This window comes from Camellia sinensis, chromosome 3 (genome assembly GCF_055761805.1).
Source record: "Camellia sinensis isolate YWXY chromosome 3, ASM5576180v1, whole genome shotgun sequence".
Lineage (NCBI taxonomy): Eukaryota > Viridiplantae > Streptophyta > Magnoliopsida > Ericales > Theaceae > Camellia > Camellia sinensis.
In genome coordinates, this window is record NC_138963.1 from 54,092,533 (window position 1) to 54,111,250 (window position 18,718).

Sequence of the window (18,718 nt, forward strand, 5' to 3'; positions counted from 1 at the left end):
GATTTATTGATATGAATTGGAAAGCAAGGCATGCAAATTGCAAATCACGCTTCTACTGAATAGTGGCTATGATGCGTAAATTTGACTTTTTTAGCAAAGAGTTCGATGGTTTACCATGCAATCTCATTTCTGACCTTGGGAAATTCTATGATATATATATATATACTCTCAATTTTGAGAGTCGTGGTATTTTGTTATGATCTATTATAGTATTAGTTATAACTTAATCTTACACATTATAGTGTTTGTTTGTCATGATTCATTGTGATGTTAGTTATGATATTATTTTACTTATGATCTAAAAGATCTTTAATTATACTTTATGTGGTGTTAAATTATAGCTTAATTTTTTTTTAAAATAATTTTTGAGAACACATAAAGTAATTATATTAAAATAAAAATAAATATCATACAAATCGAGAAAAGGAAAAACAACAAGATCCCAAAGAGCCAAGCAAACAACCTAAACAACAACTACAAAATACAAAGTTGCAAAAAATACAATGATTTAGAAAAAATTATCAATTTTCTCACAGATGTTATTTAAAAAAGAAAAATCTGCATTAACCAAGCAAGATCTGCCTCAAATCTGCCATCACCATCAACGCTGCCTATCTAACACATTTTTTTATATTATTTTGCAATAATTCGGTGGAAAAAAAAAAAAATCAATTTACCGTAGTATACTGTTTTTATTTTTTGATAAATAGGATAGTGTACTATTAAAGACTCTGGAAAAAGTCAAAAGATAATCATCAAATGGAAATGTACATTTTGCATGGTGAAGTTATGTATATTAGCACAAAGATTGTACATTACTAAAGAATAATGCTAGTTAAGCCTAAAAATTAAATTTATTTTTTTAATGATTTAGAATTTGTTAAAATATCTAAAGTAATTATTTCTCTTATGTTTTCTCTAATTATCAGTCAATTATTTTATATATATATATATATATATATTTACCTCAACCCTCTATATATGGGTAAATAAACGTGGTCACACAATTTTAATATTTTCATTAGAGATGCTCTTAAAATGGAGCAGAACTACTAACCACTTACAATTAACAAGGCTTGTACCAGCACAACAAACACTAATTTGTAACTAAAAGGGTACAAATTGTATATTCTTTCTTAATTATGATATATAATAAAATCACAATGATTCATAACTTTAATCACTATAATAATTTGTAATATTTCAATATTCATAATATAATTACGATAATTCATACCGACGCAAAAACTCTAACTTGTTTATGATAAAAATGTCTACCATAACCCAAAAGAAGTGGTTTTCAGTTACCAAATGAAAGGAGACATATCAACCACAGGAGCATGATGACATCAAGTGCTGTTGTAATCAATGGTTCGTAAAAATTCCAAATTGATGTATATTAAATCATCATCCCATTAGTGTTAAAACAGGCCTGAGTGGTAATGCAATGATGAAAAAAAGTCGTAAATGCTTTTGTGTGTAAACTAAAGTGAGAAATAAACCATTATTGCAAAATAATAAAGTTAAAAAAGTGAACTGGAAGACACTTTTGGTAAATAATATTAGAACATCATGTCAAAAAATTATAGACATCATGTGAATGATCATAATGGTCCATTTGACATCTAGAGGGGAATTTAAAAATTATATATATAATCTAAGAATGTAATTTATCATCCCGTTTCCCCGACCAGATCTTGGTGATGCGACAAAAGTAGAAGCGAAAATAAATTCAATGATCTACATTTGTAGTGATTTTATTTTCGGGAAAAAAATTTCTGAAATTAAAACAATTTATAAGAAACTTTTGGAATTGTTCAGTAACTTTGTCAATTTCATATTTTTTGTTTACAAAAAAACGAAGAACAAAAAACAAAAAGTTGTTTGATGTATATAAATGTTTTATGTTTTGAAAATAAAAAAATATGTTCCTCAGAGGTGGTGATTGACAGTAAGGGTGACCGGAAGGTCACTGGAGCCGGCCGGAGAGTCTCTAGAAAGTGGCCAAGCTCAATGGATGGCCATTGGTGTTTGACTGATGGTTGGCTGAGACAAAAGAGTGAAAACTTGTTTTGAAAACATTTTTTTTTGTTTTCAAAATTTTTAAGAATTATGGAATCAATTTCATTTTTTCTAAAACAAAAATAAAATATCAAAAAACTTTTCGTTTTCAATTTTTCAAAAAACTAAAAAGGAAAGCAGAAAATAGAAGCAGAAGTATTAACAAACAATGTTTTTTCAATTTTCAAAAATTATTTTTTCACAAAAATGAAAACAATGAATAATGGGTGCTTTCAAACTTTTCCATGTTTAAAAAAAAATATTGAATACATAACCAAACAGGACCATTACTGTACAGTTTTCAACAATATATTCTGAAAACAACCCATTTTTTAGGAGAATTTAAAATATAAAAAAAAAACAAAAATAGGAAAACAAAAATGATACCAACCCTATTTTCTGTATTCTCAGAAAGACCCGGGTTTTCATATGTACAACTCAAAGAACTGGAGAGAGAAGAATTACTCAAGAACTCAATATGCTGGAGAGAGACAGAGAGAGAGAGAGAGAGAGAAAAGAAACACTCAAGAACACAATATGCAATGGCGGGTCCCTACATCGGCATGCCGACAGCCATGGTTCAAGCACTCAGAAGAAAATAATGCAAGAGTCTCTTGCATTTTATCATGGATGCAATGATAGCTAGAAAGAAGTCAACCCACAATGAAGACAAACCCCCAGCTTCCCAATCTTATCACTTCACCCCATATAATGGCATAGGATCCCAAGCACCATTAACAAACATTCCATGTTTTTTCAAGTTTAGTCATCATTACCTAACATATACATGTTCCAACTTCTCTTTTTTGAGGCACTATGACCAAAGACTCTCAATATCTATATCCCATTTTGACATTGAAACCAAAGCTCAAGCTCAAGCCCCAGATGAGGAGAGCACAGACTCTAATCCATCTTCTCTTACTATGGCTTCTACTTACAGCACTTGCATTTCAATGCCATACCAAGGTTCAAGCTACACGATCAGGCAAGACACCCCTGCCTTCTCTTTCAACTCATTATCGAATCTAATGCTTTTCATTTGCAAAGTACATTATAACGTCTTTTTAGTTTAAAACAAAATAAGAGGAAAGAAAACAAATATAAACGTAATATATGAATTGCTTTAAAGAAGCATAAATGCTAACGAAGTTTACCTTTGCAATTGCGATCCATGTATAGTTGATTTCAAGCTCAGACCTGCAAAACCCGGATCAAGGCAGACCAATGGACAAATTTTCACCGCTTGGGTAAGTATAAAGAGTATTCTCTCCCTTTCTGTTTCATATAGTGCAAAATATTTTCTACATGAACAAATATCTAATTGAACAGACGAATAATGTCAAGCAGGTTGAAGGGAAGAAGAATCATAAAAGACCATCTGGACCCAACCCTGTTGGAAATGATCGTCCCCCAACAAGGCCATGAATCAATGAATGCAATTGTGTCACGTAATGAGTGGAACAGATTATTAAAATATTTCTTTGGAGTTTATGGAGGTTAGACATATTTGCGTAAGTTAGAAACATCTTGTGTTTAGGGTGTTATGTTTGTATAAAGATGCAATATATTCGACGTTTTGAACTCTATGACCTTTTTTAAATAGTAAATTAGCACATTTGTTGGTGAAAACCTCTACAGCATTTTTAAATGGCTTGTAACATGATTTAAAACAAAACATATATTGGCTCCTAATATTTTTTTCAATGCAGCCAAGGAAAATTCAGTAACTAGCTTCCGAAACTATATTCAAACAATAAACTCATTAGAAAAGCAAATATTATTCGGGTGATTTGTCAACATGTATAACGGTTCTGCATAAGCTAGGCTTATATGTTGCAGCTGATTTGGGAGGCGGGGAAAGTTCATCTTGCAGACTTAGCTGCAATGTCCTTTAATATAATCTACTTCTTCCTTTTATTTAATTGTCCTTTGTCATAGCTCAAGGTTGCCAAATGCTAGGTCTGTATCAAATCTACACCCCTGCCAACAACCTCAAATATTGAGATTGGTGGGCATAAAATTATCAAAATATTCAAAAGCTAGCATTCTACATATATAAAACAGCCTGCTTTGCTGCTTTGATCCATTGATGGGATTTATGGTTCAACAATTTCTAATTTTTGAAAGAATATGGTGTAGAAGGTTCCCTAAAGAGCACTCAAAAACTTTTGACATAAATATCAGTTTCAAACATCATGCTGGATGTGCAAGTCTTTTCAATCAAACAAAAAAGAATGATTTTCATCATTTGTAAGTAAACCTTAAATGAATAAGCTGTAAAGAAAAAAAATGGCCACTATATATTGACTAAGATACGATTTGTTTACATATACAGAACTCACTTAAACTACACTCAATTAAGTATACATTTTCATACCGCACGCTTCCGCTTTGATCGCTTACTCCTCTTTGGCCTAGAATAATCTGGAGCCGGTTTGGTTCCATTAGAAGCATACACCTCATCTAAAACCTCTTCATCCTGTAGAAAAATTTGAATTAATGTCTAACCCAGATTAAAAAGCAGTAAGCATTTACAACTAATAAATAAAAATTGCAAACTCTGTTAGATTTCACTTATTGTGGAGTTTATAAAGTTGGGGATCTACTTTACCTTCCATTACGTAAAATACCAAGTCCCTGAATTCATGTAGATATGTCTAAATATATCTTTCAACTTTAATTATGCCTATTTTTAATTTTTTGGTCATGAAAATCAAGAAATCCATCCTAACATTGAAAGCATACTGATTAATTGCTACAAAATCAGGCATTATCATGTATAAGAAACAAAATTCCTCAGAATGATTAAAAGCTTTTCAGTTAATGCTACCTTGATGCACATATATTAATCTCTCTTCCTAGTTTCTTGTAAGGAATGAATAAGGCATCATTATTCTGACTTTTTTTGTGAAGATGACTAGACATAAAGCCTTATTATCATCTTTCACACTATCAAATTTTAGCAAAAGAACTTCAGGAGATGCATGCATGTTTACATCAAGGGAGCTAGGTCAACCAGTACATCTAGACTGGAAGCAGACAAAGGAAGTCTGAACCTTCCATTCCTAATCTCACATTCCCATGATAAAACTACTTTTTAAGTCTGCCTTTGAATCTAAACAGGCAACTAGTACTATCGTTTTACACGAAACTGAAGATACATTGTGCTAAAAAAAGTTGTACTCCCCATACAGAAAGAATGTTGCAACACAGTCCCCCAATCATGCCCATTGCACACAGGTTTTATGTTTGTGGAACAACTACGACGAGTTCTTGTTATCTGATTGACAGAGGTTACAAGTTTAAATAACACTTGGCTAACTATGGAGGTAAAAAAACCACAAGTTAGAATTTACCTTGGCATTAGTCTCTTTATCTGAACCGTCTTCAGAAGCATCTGTAGAAGCCGGAGTCTGAACCTGGTCTGTAGGCAGTGCCTTGCTCAATTTTTTCTTCTCTTCATCCTTTAACTTCCTAAACCTGTGTTAATTATGTCAGCAAGGCACCATTTGGAGCAACTGAAGAACTAAGTACAGAAACTTTGATCCACAAAACCAACCTATCACCAGGCTGCGCTGGCTGAGAGCCCGATCGTTTAGCACGTCCTGCACTGATGATGCCACTTGCATTCTCACTTACAACAGGCTTTGCACCGCCTAATTTGCGTAACCATACTTGTTGTGCAGTGCTAAGGACATTGTTCGTGAACCTACCCATGCAATTCATAATTAAATAAAACAGTGTAATCTATTTGGAATGGTTTTCTTAGGGGAAATCAACCAACTCTAGTTTCAAGAAGTTACAAACATATTTGATACCCCACTTCCTTTAAAGAAGGTTATACCTTTGAAGATCTACTCCAATGTGTCAAATTTTAAACACATTATAGATTATAGATTATAGATAGGTGCTGCAAAAAATGTACACGTTTAATTTAAATGTTCAGACATATTTTTTTTCAATCTATTGAAACTTGTGGTAAACCAAATGTTTACTGCAATAGCAACTAGTAAATGGTTATTGAATTAAAAATCCTATAATTGATGCTTTATACTCAACACATCATGTTTGCATGTTGATTGAAATAATTGGACCTTAATTATGAAGTACTTCTCTGTAAACTTTCCCTCAAGTTATCAATGAAAATTTCCATGTTTTGCTACATTTCTTGATATTATACATAGTGGCACCTTATTTTTTATAACAATAACTCAATAAATATGTATCTCTGTTTTAGGCAACTCTATATAACCGTCAATACTGATTATACTACCCTGGTGTGTATGATCAGGCCACATGCACGAACTTTTCTATGATTATCATGTGCAAAGGCAGTTAGAGATACAAAAAGGACACCAAATGTTACATAAGATGGTGGATGATAATGGTAGAAAAAATGCTAGCTGAAACTCACCAGTAAATTGACAGTCCTGATGGGACAGACAAGGAAAAGTAACCAATCATGAGAGGGAGAAACTTGAAAATGAGAAGTGTGTTCTTTTGAGCTGGATCATCAGTCTGCCAAAAGAAGACAAAATTTTCAGGGGACAATTCCAAGAATCACATACAAAACAGAAAATTAAATGGTCAAAAGAGAGACTCATTCTTTACCTGGGGAGGCTTCATGAGCTCCATTGAAACATACTGAGAAAGAACAAGAAGGACAGGCAAAACAAGGTACGCTGCAGTGTCGTGCCAACCCAGTGGTGGATGGCCATCCTGCAAGATGGATAACATACACAAATACACATGATAAGCATTAAACTCTAGAAGAAACGTGGTTATTGTGAATAATCAGCAGACAATCATATGGCAAGCAGGTTTACAATACTGATGTATGATTCAAAATTCAAGTTAAAATATGATTAAAGATGCGAGATACTAATTTAGAAGTGTTTTAAGTTCAATACATATGTGTCATAGGCTCCGGAAGGAAAGATTATGGATCCTCCATAGATAAAATCCGTGTCCAATGCTATATTTGATACAAAGAATGAAAAAAAACATGTAACTTGAGCAATTAATTCTTTTGGGTGTCAAGTTTTCCTATTTGATAGTTTCATATACATTGTTGTTCCTAACATCTTAAGCTTTTGGGACAATTGGTGAATTAACATGATATCAAAGCTCAAGTTGGGGAGGTCCTGTGTTCAAGTCTCTTCGTTTCTATTTGTTTCCCATTTGCATTCTACTACTCTCCATATATGTCTCTTTACATCTTCACATGTAAGATGGAATTAGGTCAATATACAGGGCTAAAATCATCTCAAATTAAATAATGAGTTTTCTCAAGATATTCTTGGTAGCAGAACAAAAGAAGATGATGTTATCTACAAATGGAGCTTTTTTTTGGGGTGGGGGGGTGGGGTGTGTTGGCAAAACTTAATCAACTCTACGACCACATCAACCAGCAAAATGAATAGGATGAGAGTTGGGGAAAAACAAAACATGCTATGAGTTTATGCATTTGACATCGGACATCAAAGATTTCTTCATGTCAGAATGTTTGAAAGGATGAAAGTACAATTATGTTGGTTTCTTTCAGGCTTTTGGAACAAAGCATTCATGATAGAAAAGGGAGGGCAACATAAGGGGTGACGTCAGAGTAATATAATGTTGAATATAGGTAAAGAAGCAGCAAACACAATCATTAGATTCACAGATTCTGATAACAGTGTTATTACCACAAACGGAATAAGCCAAGAAATTCCGGATCCACTTTGCCGAGCAGCTATCGTAGTTGGGCCTCCCAAGGAGGGGATCCAAAAGAAACCTTCTGTCAGTAGTCCCTTTGAGTAAAGATGATGTAAAAAATCAGCAATAAACTACTTATTCTGCATATCAAAAATATTTTCCATCAACATTGCTCACAAGCCAAAGAAATAACAAGTTCTTAACTACCTCATTTGCCACATTTGAAAGAGCTTGGTATAAACCAATCCAGACTGGTATTGTTGCCAAAGTAGGCAAACATCCTGTTAATCACAAAATTGAACAAGGCATTGACATGCATTGGAATCATATGAATTTGTGAGCACCAAGCAGATGTGACAAAATTGATAAGAGAGAAAAGTTGAAATGGAAAAACCTTGAATAAGGAGGGCTTCGGTGGGGAAAGGGACAGTGGAGGCCATTGTCCTCCACTGATAAGGGCACACAAGAAAGGACACACAGTGCATGAAAAACAACAGATGACCAAGAAGATTTTAAGAAATGGAGGTAACAACCTACAACAATTATTCTATCCCGAGCCAAAAATAATTATAACCTCAAATGACAGACTTGAGCATTTATTCAATCATGGGGACATCTTTCATGAAACAACACAAAGGAGAAAATAAATCATAAGTAAATAGCTCTCACGACCCACTTCAACAATCCTATCTTCCATTGGTACCTTGGCAGAATGGTTGCATCAGTTATAACAGCCCCTAATTCGATAAAAGAAAGAACTACTAGACTCTAAATTTTGTCAAACCGAAGCTCACACGTAAAAATGTAGTCTAGCGTTTTAGTTTAAAAAAATTTCGTAGTACAAAACAAAGCACATTAAGAACTAAAATGGATGAAAATTCAGAGCCAAAAAGGAAAAAAAGAAATATAAAATTACTAAGAAAAAGAAAAAAAAAATGAAAGCAAGCATTTTCAATAATCATGTAAGGACATCTTATAAAAAGTATTTCACGTGAACATTCTTGGCATGGAAGCATTTGGAATGGTGGGATGAGGATATTAGGCCCTATGGCAGAATTGCCAAAAAAACAAGAATTACCCATTTGATTTGTACAACACTTCCCCAACGAAGCAAAAAACAATTGTCACAGAGTCCTAACTCAATATTTTCTTTACATCCAACTGGCCGTAATGTAATCTTACCATTGCAAGAAGCTATATTATAATGAAACTATTATCACATCTGGTTCAATCAAGCTCCAATTCATTTATCAGCCATGCATATGGTCATATATTAGGCATTGTCCAATACTTGAGTCGTCTCACATAGGGGGTGTTTGGGAACTTGGTTTTTGGGTTTTTTTTTTTTGTTTTTTTTCACTACAAGACAAATGGTTTACAAAACTAAAAAAAATAAATCTAAACAAAATATCACATCAAACCCCATAATCATTTCACTTTTTCTCTCACACACATCACATCCAACCACAAAAAAACCCAACTATCTTCCCAAACACAAATTTTTTTTTCTCCAATGATATCCTAAAACTAAAAAAACTTACAAAAAAATCCACTTCCAAAACACCCACATAATGTGTCAACATTTACTAAATTTTGACAGGATGCAACCCTGCTAATACTAATATGAAAAGGACAAGAAGTATAGTACAGTCCATCTTAAAAAAAGTGATAACACTCTTTGCCTAAGAGCAATCATCTGACAGTATCAAGGGTAAAAAAGAAAGGCATACTTGTTTTTGAATGATTATGATCCCCCTCCCAACACACTATAGTAGTTGTACATGATATTCACCTTCAGAGTTCATGCTGGGAAGTCTACAATCCCAGAAATCCAGAACTCGAACAGAGTTCTTCATATCACTGACATCCCTATCAGTCATATTTCTATCTAGAATAGGACAGTTGCTTAAATTGGCTGTCTATAAGGATATTTACCCAAATTGCATAAAGAGCACACGAGGCATCTGGATGCAAGCAGAACGACAAATATCTAATTAATTTTTTTATTGATCTACACATAAAATAAGCTCAAATTTCTACATTTTATTACAAGAACAGGGAGTTAATAGAGAACAAAAGTTCCCCTTCCTATCCAGAAGAAGTATGAAAATTAAAAGGAAACACGGCCATAAGGACTGCTTTGCAATGTGCCTTAGGCAAAAGAAAAATCCAATGATGAAGAATTTCAGCATTTTAGACTTCACAACCATAAGCACTGAAAGTAAACTATCGTAGTCAAGTAATAATTCATGATTCACATAGAATAAAGTGACTAGTAAAGTTAATTGCAAACAAAATGAAATGTTGATTAATAGCTTAAAGATGCACCTGCCAAAGGATTAACCCCCGCTTGCCTATAGAGCCGTGATGTCTCAAGTTGTATTCTCTCCTAAAAATAAAAATAAAAATACCAAAACAAATATCAATATTCAATAGGCACCAAGTTCATGTCTACAGAGCAAAAGTGACAAAAGAAGCACAAGCATGATTATTATCATATAAAGCAAACAACAGGAATATCTATTCTTTGTTAACACGAAGACATATTCTTGATGATTGTTCATTTCCTCCTAATCACTTTACTTTCCACTAGATGATCCTTCAAATGGCTAATGGAATACTTGTTGAATATAGAAATTAGAGTACATATAATCTTTTTATTTTTAGTATTATGTATATAATCTGTGATTGTGTCAATCGCTGATTTAATATTATTTCCTTATTTATATCGTTTCCTAAATTATATCATGAATCTATTATATATACATGGCCTCTACCTCATTTATGGGGAAGCCAATTCATTCTTTTATTCTTCTTGGTATCAAAGTCTAAAAAACCCTAGCCACCCTCTTAACTAGCCAAATAATTCTTTTCATTCTTTTTGGTATCAGAGCTAAGTTAAGTACCTAATAATTTTGCTTCACCGGCGGGCGGCGGGCTTCCCTTGGCCACCCGTCAGGCCTCAACTCATTCCACTACTATATTTTCTTTCAATATCATTTCGTGGTGATCTCTTCTTCTATCCACTAATTTATTCCTATTCCAAATATCTCCATTATATTTTATTTTTTTACTTGCAATCCATTTTTTTGTGTGTTTCTGTTCCACTTTGTTTTTTCCTCTAATTCAACCTCAAATAGGTTTCTGTCTTCAAACCTATTTGAGTTTAGGGAGAGGAGGGGGGGGGGGGGAGAGGGGAGGTATTATACCTATATCATGGTGAGCATAGTGATATACCATGTGAACCACCCAAGTCGCCCCCTTGGCGCACCACCTAAGTCGCCCCCCCGGCGCACTTTCTAATAAGCCACCCCTTGATGCACTCAGTCATCTATTGCTATCATCGTTTGCACCACGCCATAAGTTATGTGTGTGCCATACTTGCTGGTTTAACATCCAGTTAGTCTCTACAATGGTTCGACATGACCCCTTAAACTGTACCGACATTGATTCCCGTTAGATCCTACAACGGTCTGACATAACCTCTTTAAATCATCCCGACATTGATTCCGGTCAGTTTCTTCTAGGGCATTTCAGTCCCTGTTTTTTTCCCTTTCTAGTGGTGTTGATGTATTAAGCACTTTTTTGGCCTTTTTTATTTAGTGGACTACCAAATTTGTTCGGTAACATTTATTTGGATTAGCCGTTGAATTTTTTTCGGCTTCTTCCAGTCATCCATTGGCAAGCCGTGATTGTTGAATATCTTCACGCAAGCTTGAAGGGGAGTGTTGAATATAGAAATTAGAGTACATAGAATCTTTTTATTTTTAGTATTATGTATATAATCTGTAATTGTGTCAATCACTGATTTAGTATTGTTTCCTTATTTATATTATTTCCTAAATTGTATCATGAATCTATTATATATACATGGCCTCTACCTCATTCATGGAGAAGCCAATTCATTCTTTATTCTTCTATACTCAGGTTAGAAGATCCATTAAGGCATCTTTCAAACATTTTAAGAGAAATGCTAGGAACATAGAGGGTTGTGTGCACAACATTTTCCACATTTTAATGGTTTCCTGTCTCTTTCATGTACATATGTGCTTTTTAGTCCTCCAAGGAACTAAATTTCATGTCTTTTTGGTCAAAGCACATGAAACTATTCAATTTAGACCAAACTGACATGAGACCACCTATAATACCAGAATTCAAGAGTTCTTTGCAATGTTCAGCAAAGACAGTGTGCTTCCAGCAGAAATGAACCTGAGTTTCAGTGAGACCATCATTTTCTAAACACTTAAAATTCAACAGATTTGTTATCACAAATAAAATTATGAAAGATGAATCACATGATAAGAGCAATTCCAGCTTGATCCTTGGATTCTAAATATTCCCTTAAAAGTTGGTGCCTTCCTTGCATTAGTTCGCTAGTGTGCATAGTTCTATACAATTGCTTCTAAATCTGTAGGTTTGGAATAAACTACATGGAGTTACAGATGCATAACAAGCCATATTGTATTTGTTTTTATTAAGAAATATTGTTTCAGGGGCGTACTTATTGCGTTAGAATTGTATACTTAGAAATAATGTTCAATGAGTTATGTATTTAAGTTAGCTTTATGATGGAGCACCTGAAATAGTTAGTTTCTTTCATATGTGCAATTTCATTTTTGACCAAGTGATACACGAAAGCAGAACAACATGATAAGAAGCAGTAGAAGTGTCACACATAAACAGATCAACACAGTAAGAAGCAGTACAATCACACCTGATTTCCCTTATATCTTTCTTGGATCGCTTTGATCTTTGGTTGAAGGTTTTGCATTGCCAGTGTTGATTCAACCTTTATAAACAATAAAAGCTATCAGAAAATTGTACCACACTGTCTGAATGAAAACTTCACATAGTCAACAGAATATGACAAATCGAGAAGAGTAGAAGAACATACTAATATAGCACAAACTTTCAGAGCATTTCAGTGGAAGAAATTAAGTGGCAAACATTAGTGATCCATATTTTCCAAATTCAAGAGTGAATAAGTGAATACTGGATATGTTCAATTTCTTAAGACCACAGGGAAGGAAAAAATCACCTGTTTCTTTGTCAGGGGATAAGTTGCAATTTTAACGAGAACCGTTAGCAAAATAATTGCAAATCCGTAGGCATAAGGTACATGCACTGCTGTGAGTCCATCCTTCAGTACCTGATACAACAGAGCAAAGTATATAATCATATTAACATTATGCCTGATGGGAGTTTCTAATATTTGTATACTACATAACTTTGGGCAGGTATACAAAGTCCCGAAAACCACAAAATTCTGGTGCCAACATGACTGTGGCATTTGGTTTTTCTTGGCCAGCTAAAAATGGGATGATATCACATGTAATTGTGTCAATGATAAATAGGAAAGCATGAAGCAAAATACATTTAAGAACCAAACAGGCTGCTGAATGAAAAAAAGGGAATTCATCCTAGATCTTTTCAACAATGACTAGAATAGGCATGAAACCATCAGTTGCAGGGTAATCTCCTAGCCTCAAATCATGTCCTATCATTGCATTGGGCAGTGAATCCTATTTTGTGATCATCTTTGATTACATACAAGTTCTGAGATTGTTCAATTTTAAAGGTGGATCCATTTAATAACTGCAGATCCAATTCCGGTAAATAGTAATATTTTACTAACTATTTTGGAAGGCCTACTATCTTCTTGACAAAAGTCAAATTCAACTATGAAGAAACAAACTCGCTCTAGCAGAACTACTATTCTTTTGATTTTTTTTAAAAGGAATAAGAATTGAATATATGATGATTAAAAATATATTAATAAGCTCATTATTGCGTTAATTTGCTCAAATTATGATAATTGAATTATAGGAAAAAAGATGAAAAAGAAGATACACATCAAAAGGGAAACTGTTTAAACAGGAAAAGAAGGAAACATTATGTCTTCCCTCAATGTTCTTCATTTGTTCCGTTTCCCCTGTTTCTTTGGTTGTCAAGTTATCCTGTTTTCATTTTGAAAATAAATAATTTTTGTCCTTCGGGAATTAACAGGGTTATTGCCATACATCTTTTTGCTGCTTTCACAACTTATCGTGTGCAACGGTTAATGAATGCTTCAATTTGCTGGAATGTGAAACATAGCTCCTCAATAACATCAACTCTAGAAATTTTGGTTGTATGACAAATTTGAATTGAAAGTATTGCTAAAAAATTTAGCACTTAATTTCTAGAGTTGAAACATTGAAGTACTGAATCTTCAAATTTGAAAATTTTATGACAAACTGATGCGAGACAGTTTTAGGAGACAAGTTAAAATTGCCTATAATAGGTATTGTGGCGGGTTTTGATTATGAAGAACTTCTAGGGTTGGGGTTTAATGAGGTAGAAGAAAGTTTCTAGGGTTTCTAAATATAAAAGGTTAGTTTGGGCTTTGGGCTTCAACTTTAAAAGTGGCAGGTTACAAGATTTATGGAATTAATTGTAGGATTTATCTAAGTAGCGTCTACTCTATGGTGTTTTAGGTGGCCAAACGGTAGGGGAAAAGATTGGATATGACTTGAGTTACTGTTCTATGGCTGTGAACTAAGGATGTTCAAATTACCCAGTGAACTGAAGAACCGAAACAAACCGACCTATTTGGGTTGGGTTTTGAGTGCATTGGTTTGATTCTGTGTTTTCAAATCATCAAACCAATAGGATTAGATTAGTTCTTGGTTTAGATCTTGCCTAAACCGAACCAACCTGAGAACCAAACCTATATATATATTTTTTTTTTCAATTTTATTTATATTGACATGTTTTCACCTAATTGATCCATTACAATGGACTTGATTACACCAAATAATTTCTCACATACAAAAATTATTTGGTGAACCAAGGAAGCACTAGAAGCTTGAGTTGGATTTCCCAATTGATTTAATTTGTATTGAGTATGTTTAAGCTTGAGTTTGTATTGACTTACATTAAATAATATTTTTCTATTTGCTTGTGTTTATGTTTAAATATTAAAGAGTTGTTTATTTTTATTATTTATTATTGATTGATTCACTTATTTTTAATATAGTGGAACTATGATTCCAAACTGAACCAAGCCGAACTACATTGGGTTGGGTTGGGTTGGGTTGGGTTGGTTCTAGTTAGGGATGTAAGAAAAATCGAAAAAACCAAACAAATCGATTGAACCGGACCAAACTAGCTATATTTAGTCTATTTGTGCGGTTTTTAAATTTGATTTTTTTTTTCGATTTTCGATTCGGTATCGGTTCAAACACTTTGTGTACCGAACTAAACCAAAACTGACCGCTTCAACATATATTGTATATATATAATCTAATAATATAATAATATTAATAACTATAATAAATTATTAACCTTATCATCTTTATAACCTATGTTTGTAAACTCTTATTATATATAATCTTAACTCTAACTCATTATTTTTGAAACCTTACTATTTTTTAACCTTTTTTTTTGTTTTTATTTTTGTTAATCTAGGAATTGAAAAATATTTATTAAATGGATAGATTAGATACGTTTGAAATGGTGTACAAGTAATTAATTTAATATTTTTATATAAATTATTGATTATATTTAAAAGTGACTCAAGTTTGAAAGATTCTACACCGATTAAACCGCATCAAACCGAACCGTTTCAATCGGTTTGATGAGGTTTGATGGGAGAAACGGTCTGTATCAGTTTTCAAAATAATAAAATCAATATTATCGATTTGATGAAATTTTTTACCTAAATACTGACCGTACTGAACCGATTACAACCCTGATTCTAGTACATGATTGGTTTGGTTATGGGTTCAAAAACTTGGAACCAATCATGATTGGGTTGGTTCTAAATTTATTGTCAAACCAAACCATGAACACCCTACTGTGAACATTAATCCAAGAATAAAAACTTAGGTGTGTGCGCAAAGAAGACGAAAGAAAATAAGAACGTTTTACTCTTGCACGTTGCAAGGGCTAGAAAAATTCACACAAATACAACATCAAATTCTCACACAAATATTTATAGACTCTCATGCTTCTATAAGGACTAGGACTCAAATTTACAAAATTAAGAATATTTGGTAACTATGAATATTTTAGACTAAGACGTAAGACTCCAAATACAATTCAAATACTATGACTTGATCCAATTTATGGCCCATGAAAAATGACTACTATCTATGTCCAATAATTATTGAAATTACCAAAATAACTTAAATAAAAAAACCTAATATAACGACATAAAATCCGCCCAGCAACATGCTAAATTAAAATAAACACAAACACTCAAAATTATTCAAAAGCTTCACTTCAAGATGCCCTCAATGTACTCCATGTGAAATTCTATAGTCTCTCTTTTTATTTTTTTCCTGCTTGTCATCACAACTATTTTAGTTGAGAAATAGAATGAAAATACTCTTCACGGAGTGTATTCAGCTCACTATTCAGAGCATTTAATCATAAATCAAATCCCTTTGACTTAAAATCAAGATACATTTTCAATCAATTTTAAAATTAAAGTGATAAGTGCTTATTATGCATTATCAAACACACTTAATTGTGAAACCACTAAATGCCTTCAATTTTAAGCACTTAATTCCACAATCAAACAGGGCCTAATCTACCATGCTGAGAAACGAATATTGGGCACAGAGAAACCATGATTGCCTGCAAGTAATTAGGAATAAGGATTGAATTGAGTCTGAATGTGCTGAGTTATCCTCAATCAAACCGGGTGTTTTCCAAAGATTTTCTTTATAAATTGTTTTATTTTGGTCATTAAGTGTTAAATAACCAGAATGGACACCACTGGAAAAAACAAGTGCAGCCTCTCAATTTCAGCTATTGAACCAGACAACTAACCCCCAAAAAAATCTCTAGTAACTAAGGTACTTTCAGCTTAATTATATCCTATTCAGTTCATGTAATTATATACAGAAACCACCAGGCCAATCACAACGAGAACGAGTTTCTCAGAATGGAACTTCCACCACACATCCGCATATATTTGTGTGCATTTATATAAATATACAGAGCTCAATAATAAAATCGTTAGAGTTGGTATAGTTTTAGTTACCTTCAAGACAACTTCCATGGCGTCAGAGACAAAACCGAACCAGCCTCCGTTCTTCTGAACGGCGGCATCACCGGAGGCAGAATCGACGGCGACGGAGGCATCGGCGAGCGTGTAAAGGAGGCTCTCCGCTCTGCTAACAATTGCGTTGAAATCAAAAGAAGAGTCGAAGGAGTGAATTGGAGGAAGCTCATGGAAGCTGAGCTTGACTCTGGTGGATATGAGTCTGCGATGAGGTAAGGTGCGGAGGCCATGGCGAGAGAGGGAAGGGAAAGGCGTGCCGGTGAAGGAAGGGGTTGAGATTAGGGTTTTCGCCATGGAATTTGGTGGATTTGCAGGGTTTTGGGAAGGAGGGGGCTCTCAGTTCAGCTTCTCATGAGTGTAGAGAGAGAGAGAGCGAGAGAGAGAGAAGAGGATGAGGGAAGCGAGGCAGTTGAGGAGAGAGAGAGCGAGCGAGAGGGATATTTTGCGCGTTATCCGCATCCGTAAAATGGTTAACGATGTGGCGAAATGAAGTACGGTTCCTACAACTTCCACCACAGAAGTCGATGCCGTGGATGCTTTTGTTCAATCAGCAAACTCCACGTCACGTTACGGAGGGTTGTGTTGTCATTTCGCTAAAAGTTTTAAATGCTATTTCTTTTCTTCTTTTTTTTGAAAATTTTTTTATAAAAAATATCTTACAATTTAGTCCTTCTAACAAAATAAATTGAGAAAATCTTATTGTATTAGACAAAATCGATAAAAAAAATGAATATTTTAGTTATTAAACTTAGAGTGACCTTAGAAAATAACTACTTTAGTTAATTTTTAATTTTTTTTATAAAAATATATATAAAAAAATAATAAAAAGAGTTAACTTTTTAGACCATCTCCAACGGTTTACCAAAGTTGACATCAAATTTAAATTTTGATGAAAAAATTACTGTTTGGTGCTCAAACGGTTGCACCAAATCGATATCAAATTGATATTTCACCAAACAATTCATCAAACTGAGGACAACATACAGATTTCACCAAAACATTGTGTGTGACCGTTGGAGGGGACCGGTTGACCAATCGGTTGATCGACTGGTTCGTTTGAATCCTCAGTTGGTTGGTTTGAACTGCTGCCTCGCGTGACCGTTGGAGAGCACCCGATCAACCACCCGGTTGATCGGCCGGTTGACCAACCGGTCGACCGGGTTGGGCAATTCAGCTACAATGTACAACTAGCAAGAACAGGTTTGAACTGGTTGGTTTCAACTTGTTTGAGCTGGTTTATTTGGACATAGGTTAATTTGTGGATTATGAATAATTTGAAGGGTGATATAAATTTAAATTCCCTATATATTTAACATACATATTTCACAATTAGCCGTTACAATAATTTATCGTTGGATGGACAGAGTATTTTGAAAATTTACCGTTGATGATGTGCTCTATAAAATAGATCTGATTTCTATATCAAGCTGACAGAGTATTTCATTTTCAGAATAGCATTTATATGTTGCGAATTTTTTTTCTTTTGTGTCATTAGATATTTGTTTCCCTTGAAATTTTAATTAATATTAACTGATTAAATTATCTGATTCTGAGTTTGAGCTTTATATCATTACAATATTTTTCAGTAAGTGTATTGTATATTTTCTAAACTATGGAAGATTTCGAAATGTTTGAGGAATCACAAATGTTTGAGCACAACACTCATATAATTTTATGTCGGAATCTTCACGAGAACAGAACACGCAGAACAGTGATAATCATTTTATTTTAGAAACTTCTCGTGTTTCTCATGGTAAAGCATTCACAATTATAGAAGATGAAACTTTATGTAGATCTTGGTTAGCAGTCTCTCAAGATCCCATTACTAGTAATAGTCAGACTGTGGCTATATTTTGGGAACGAGTACTTGTTTATTTTAATTCACAATTGAGCAGTGAATCAAATCGAAAT

General features: G+C 33.7%; 1 protein-coding gene and 1 non-coding gene across 5 annotated transcripts; one reads left to right on the forward strand and one right to left on the reverse strand.

Moving 5' to 3' along the window:
• Positions 1-387: 387 nt before the first annotated feature.
• On the reverse strand, positions 388-17,285 carry ALB3 (63 kDa inner membrane family protein). Of its 4 annotated transcripts, none has more exons than XM_082919750.1 (13): positions 16,787-17,285; positions 12,794-12,904; positions 12,470-12,544; positions 10,084-10,144; positions 7,963-8,036; positions 7,746-7,850; positions 6,673-6,780; positions 6,476-6,579; positions 5,621-5,770; positions 5,418-5,541; positions 4,439-4,540; positions 3,216-3,258; positions 388-611 (listed from the first exon to the last, which is right to left on the reverse strand). In XM_082919750.1, exons 1-12 carry the CDS (start codon positions 17,099-17,101, stop codon positions 3,253-3,255), a joined length of 1,335 nt encoding a protein of 444 aa, XP_082775876.1. In that variant the 5' UTR covers positions 17,102-17,285; the 3' UTR covers positions 388-611; positions 3,216-3,252. The 4 variants fall into 4 exon arrangements, with proteins under 4 accessions (XP_082775876.1, XP_082775877.1, XP_082775875.1 ...); XM_082919751.1 differs by having other exon boundaries at positions 388-615; XM_082919749.1 differs by lacking the exon at positions 388-611 and adding an exon at positions 1,080-1,432.
• LOC114294118 (uncharacterized) lies at positions 2,720-3,690 on the forward strand. Its single transcript, XR_014363877.1, has 3 exons — positions 2,720-3,046; positions 3,241-3,308; positions 3,409-3,690. It is a non-coding gene; the product is annotated as an uncharacterized LOC114294118 (transcript).
• Positions 17,286-18,718: the final 1,433 nt, after the last annotated feature.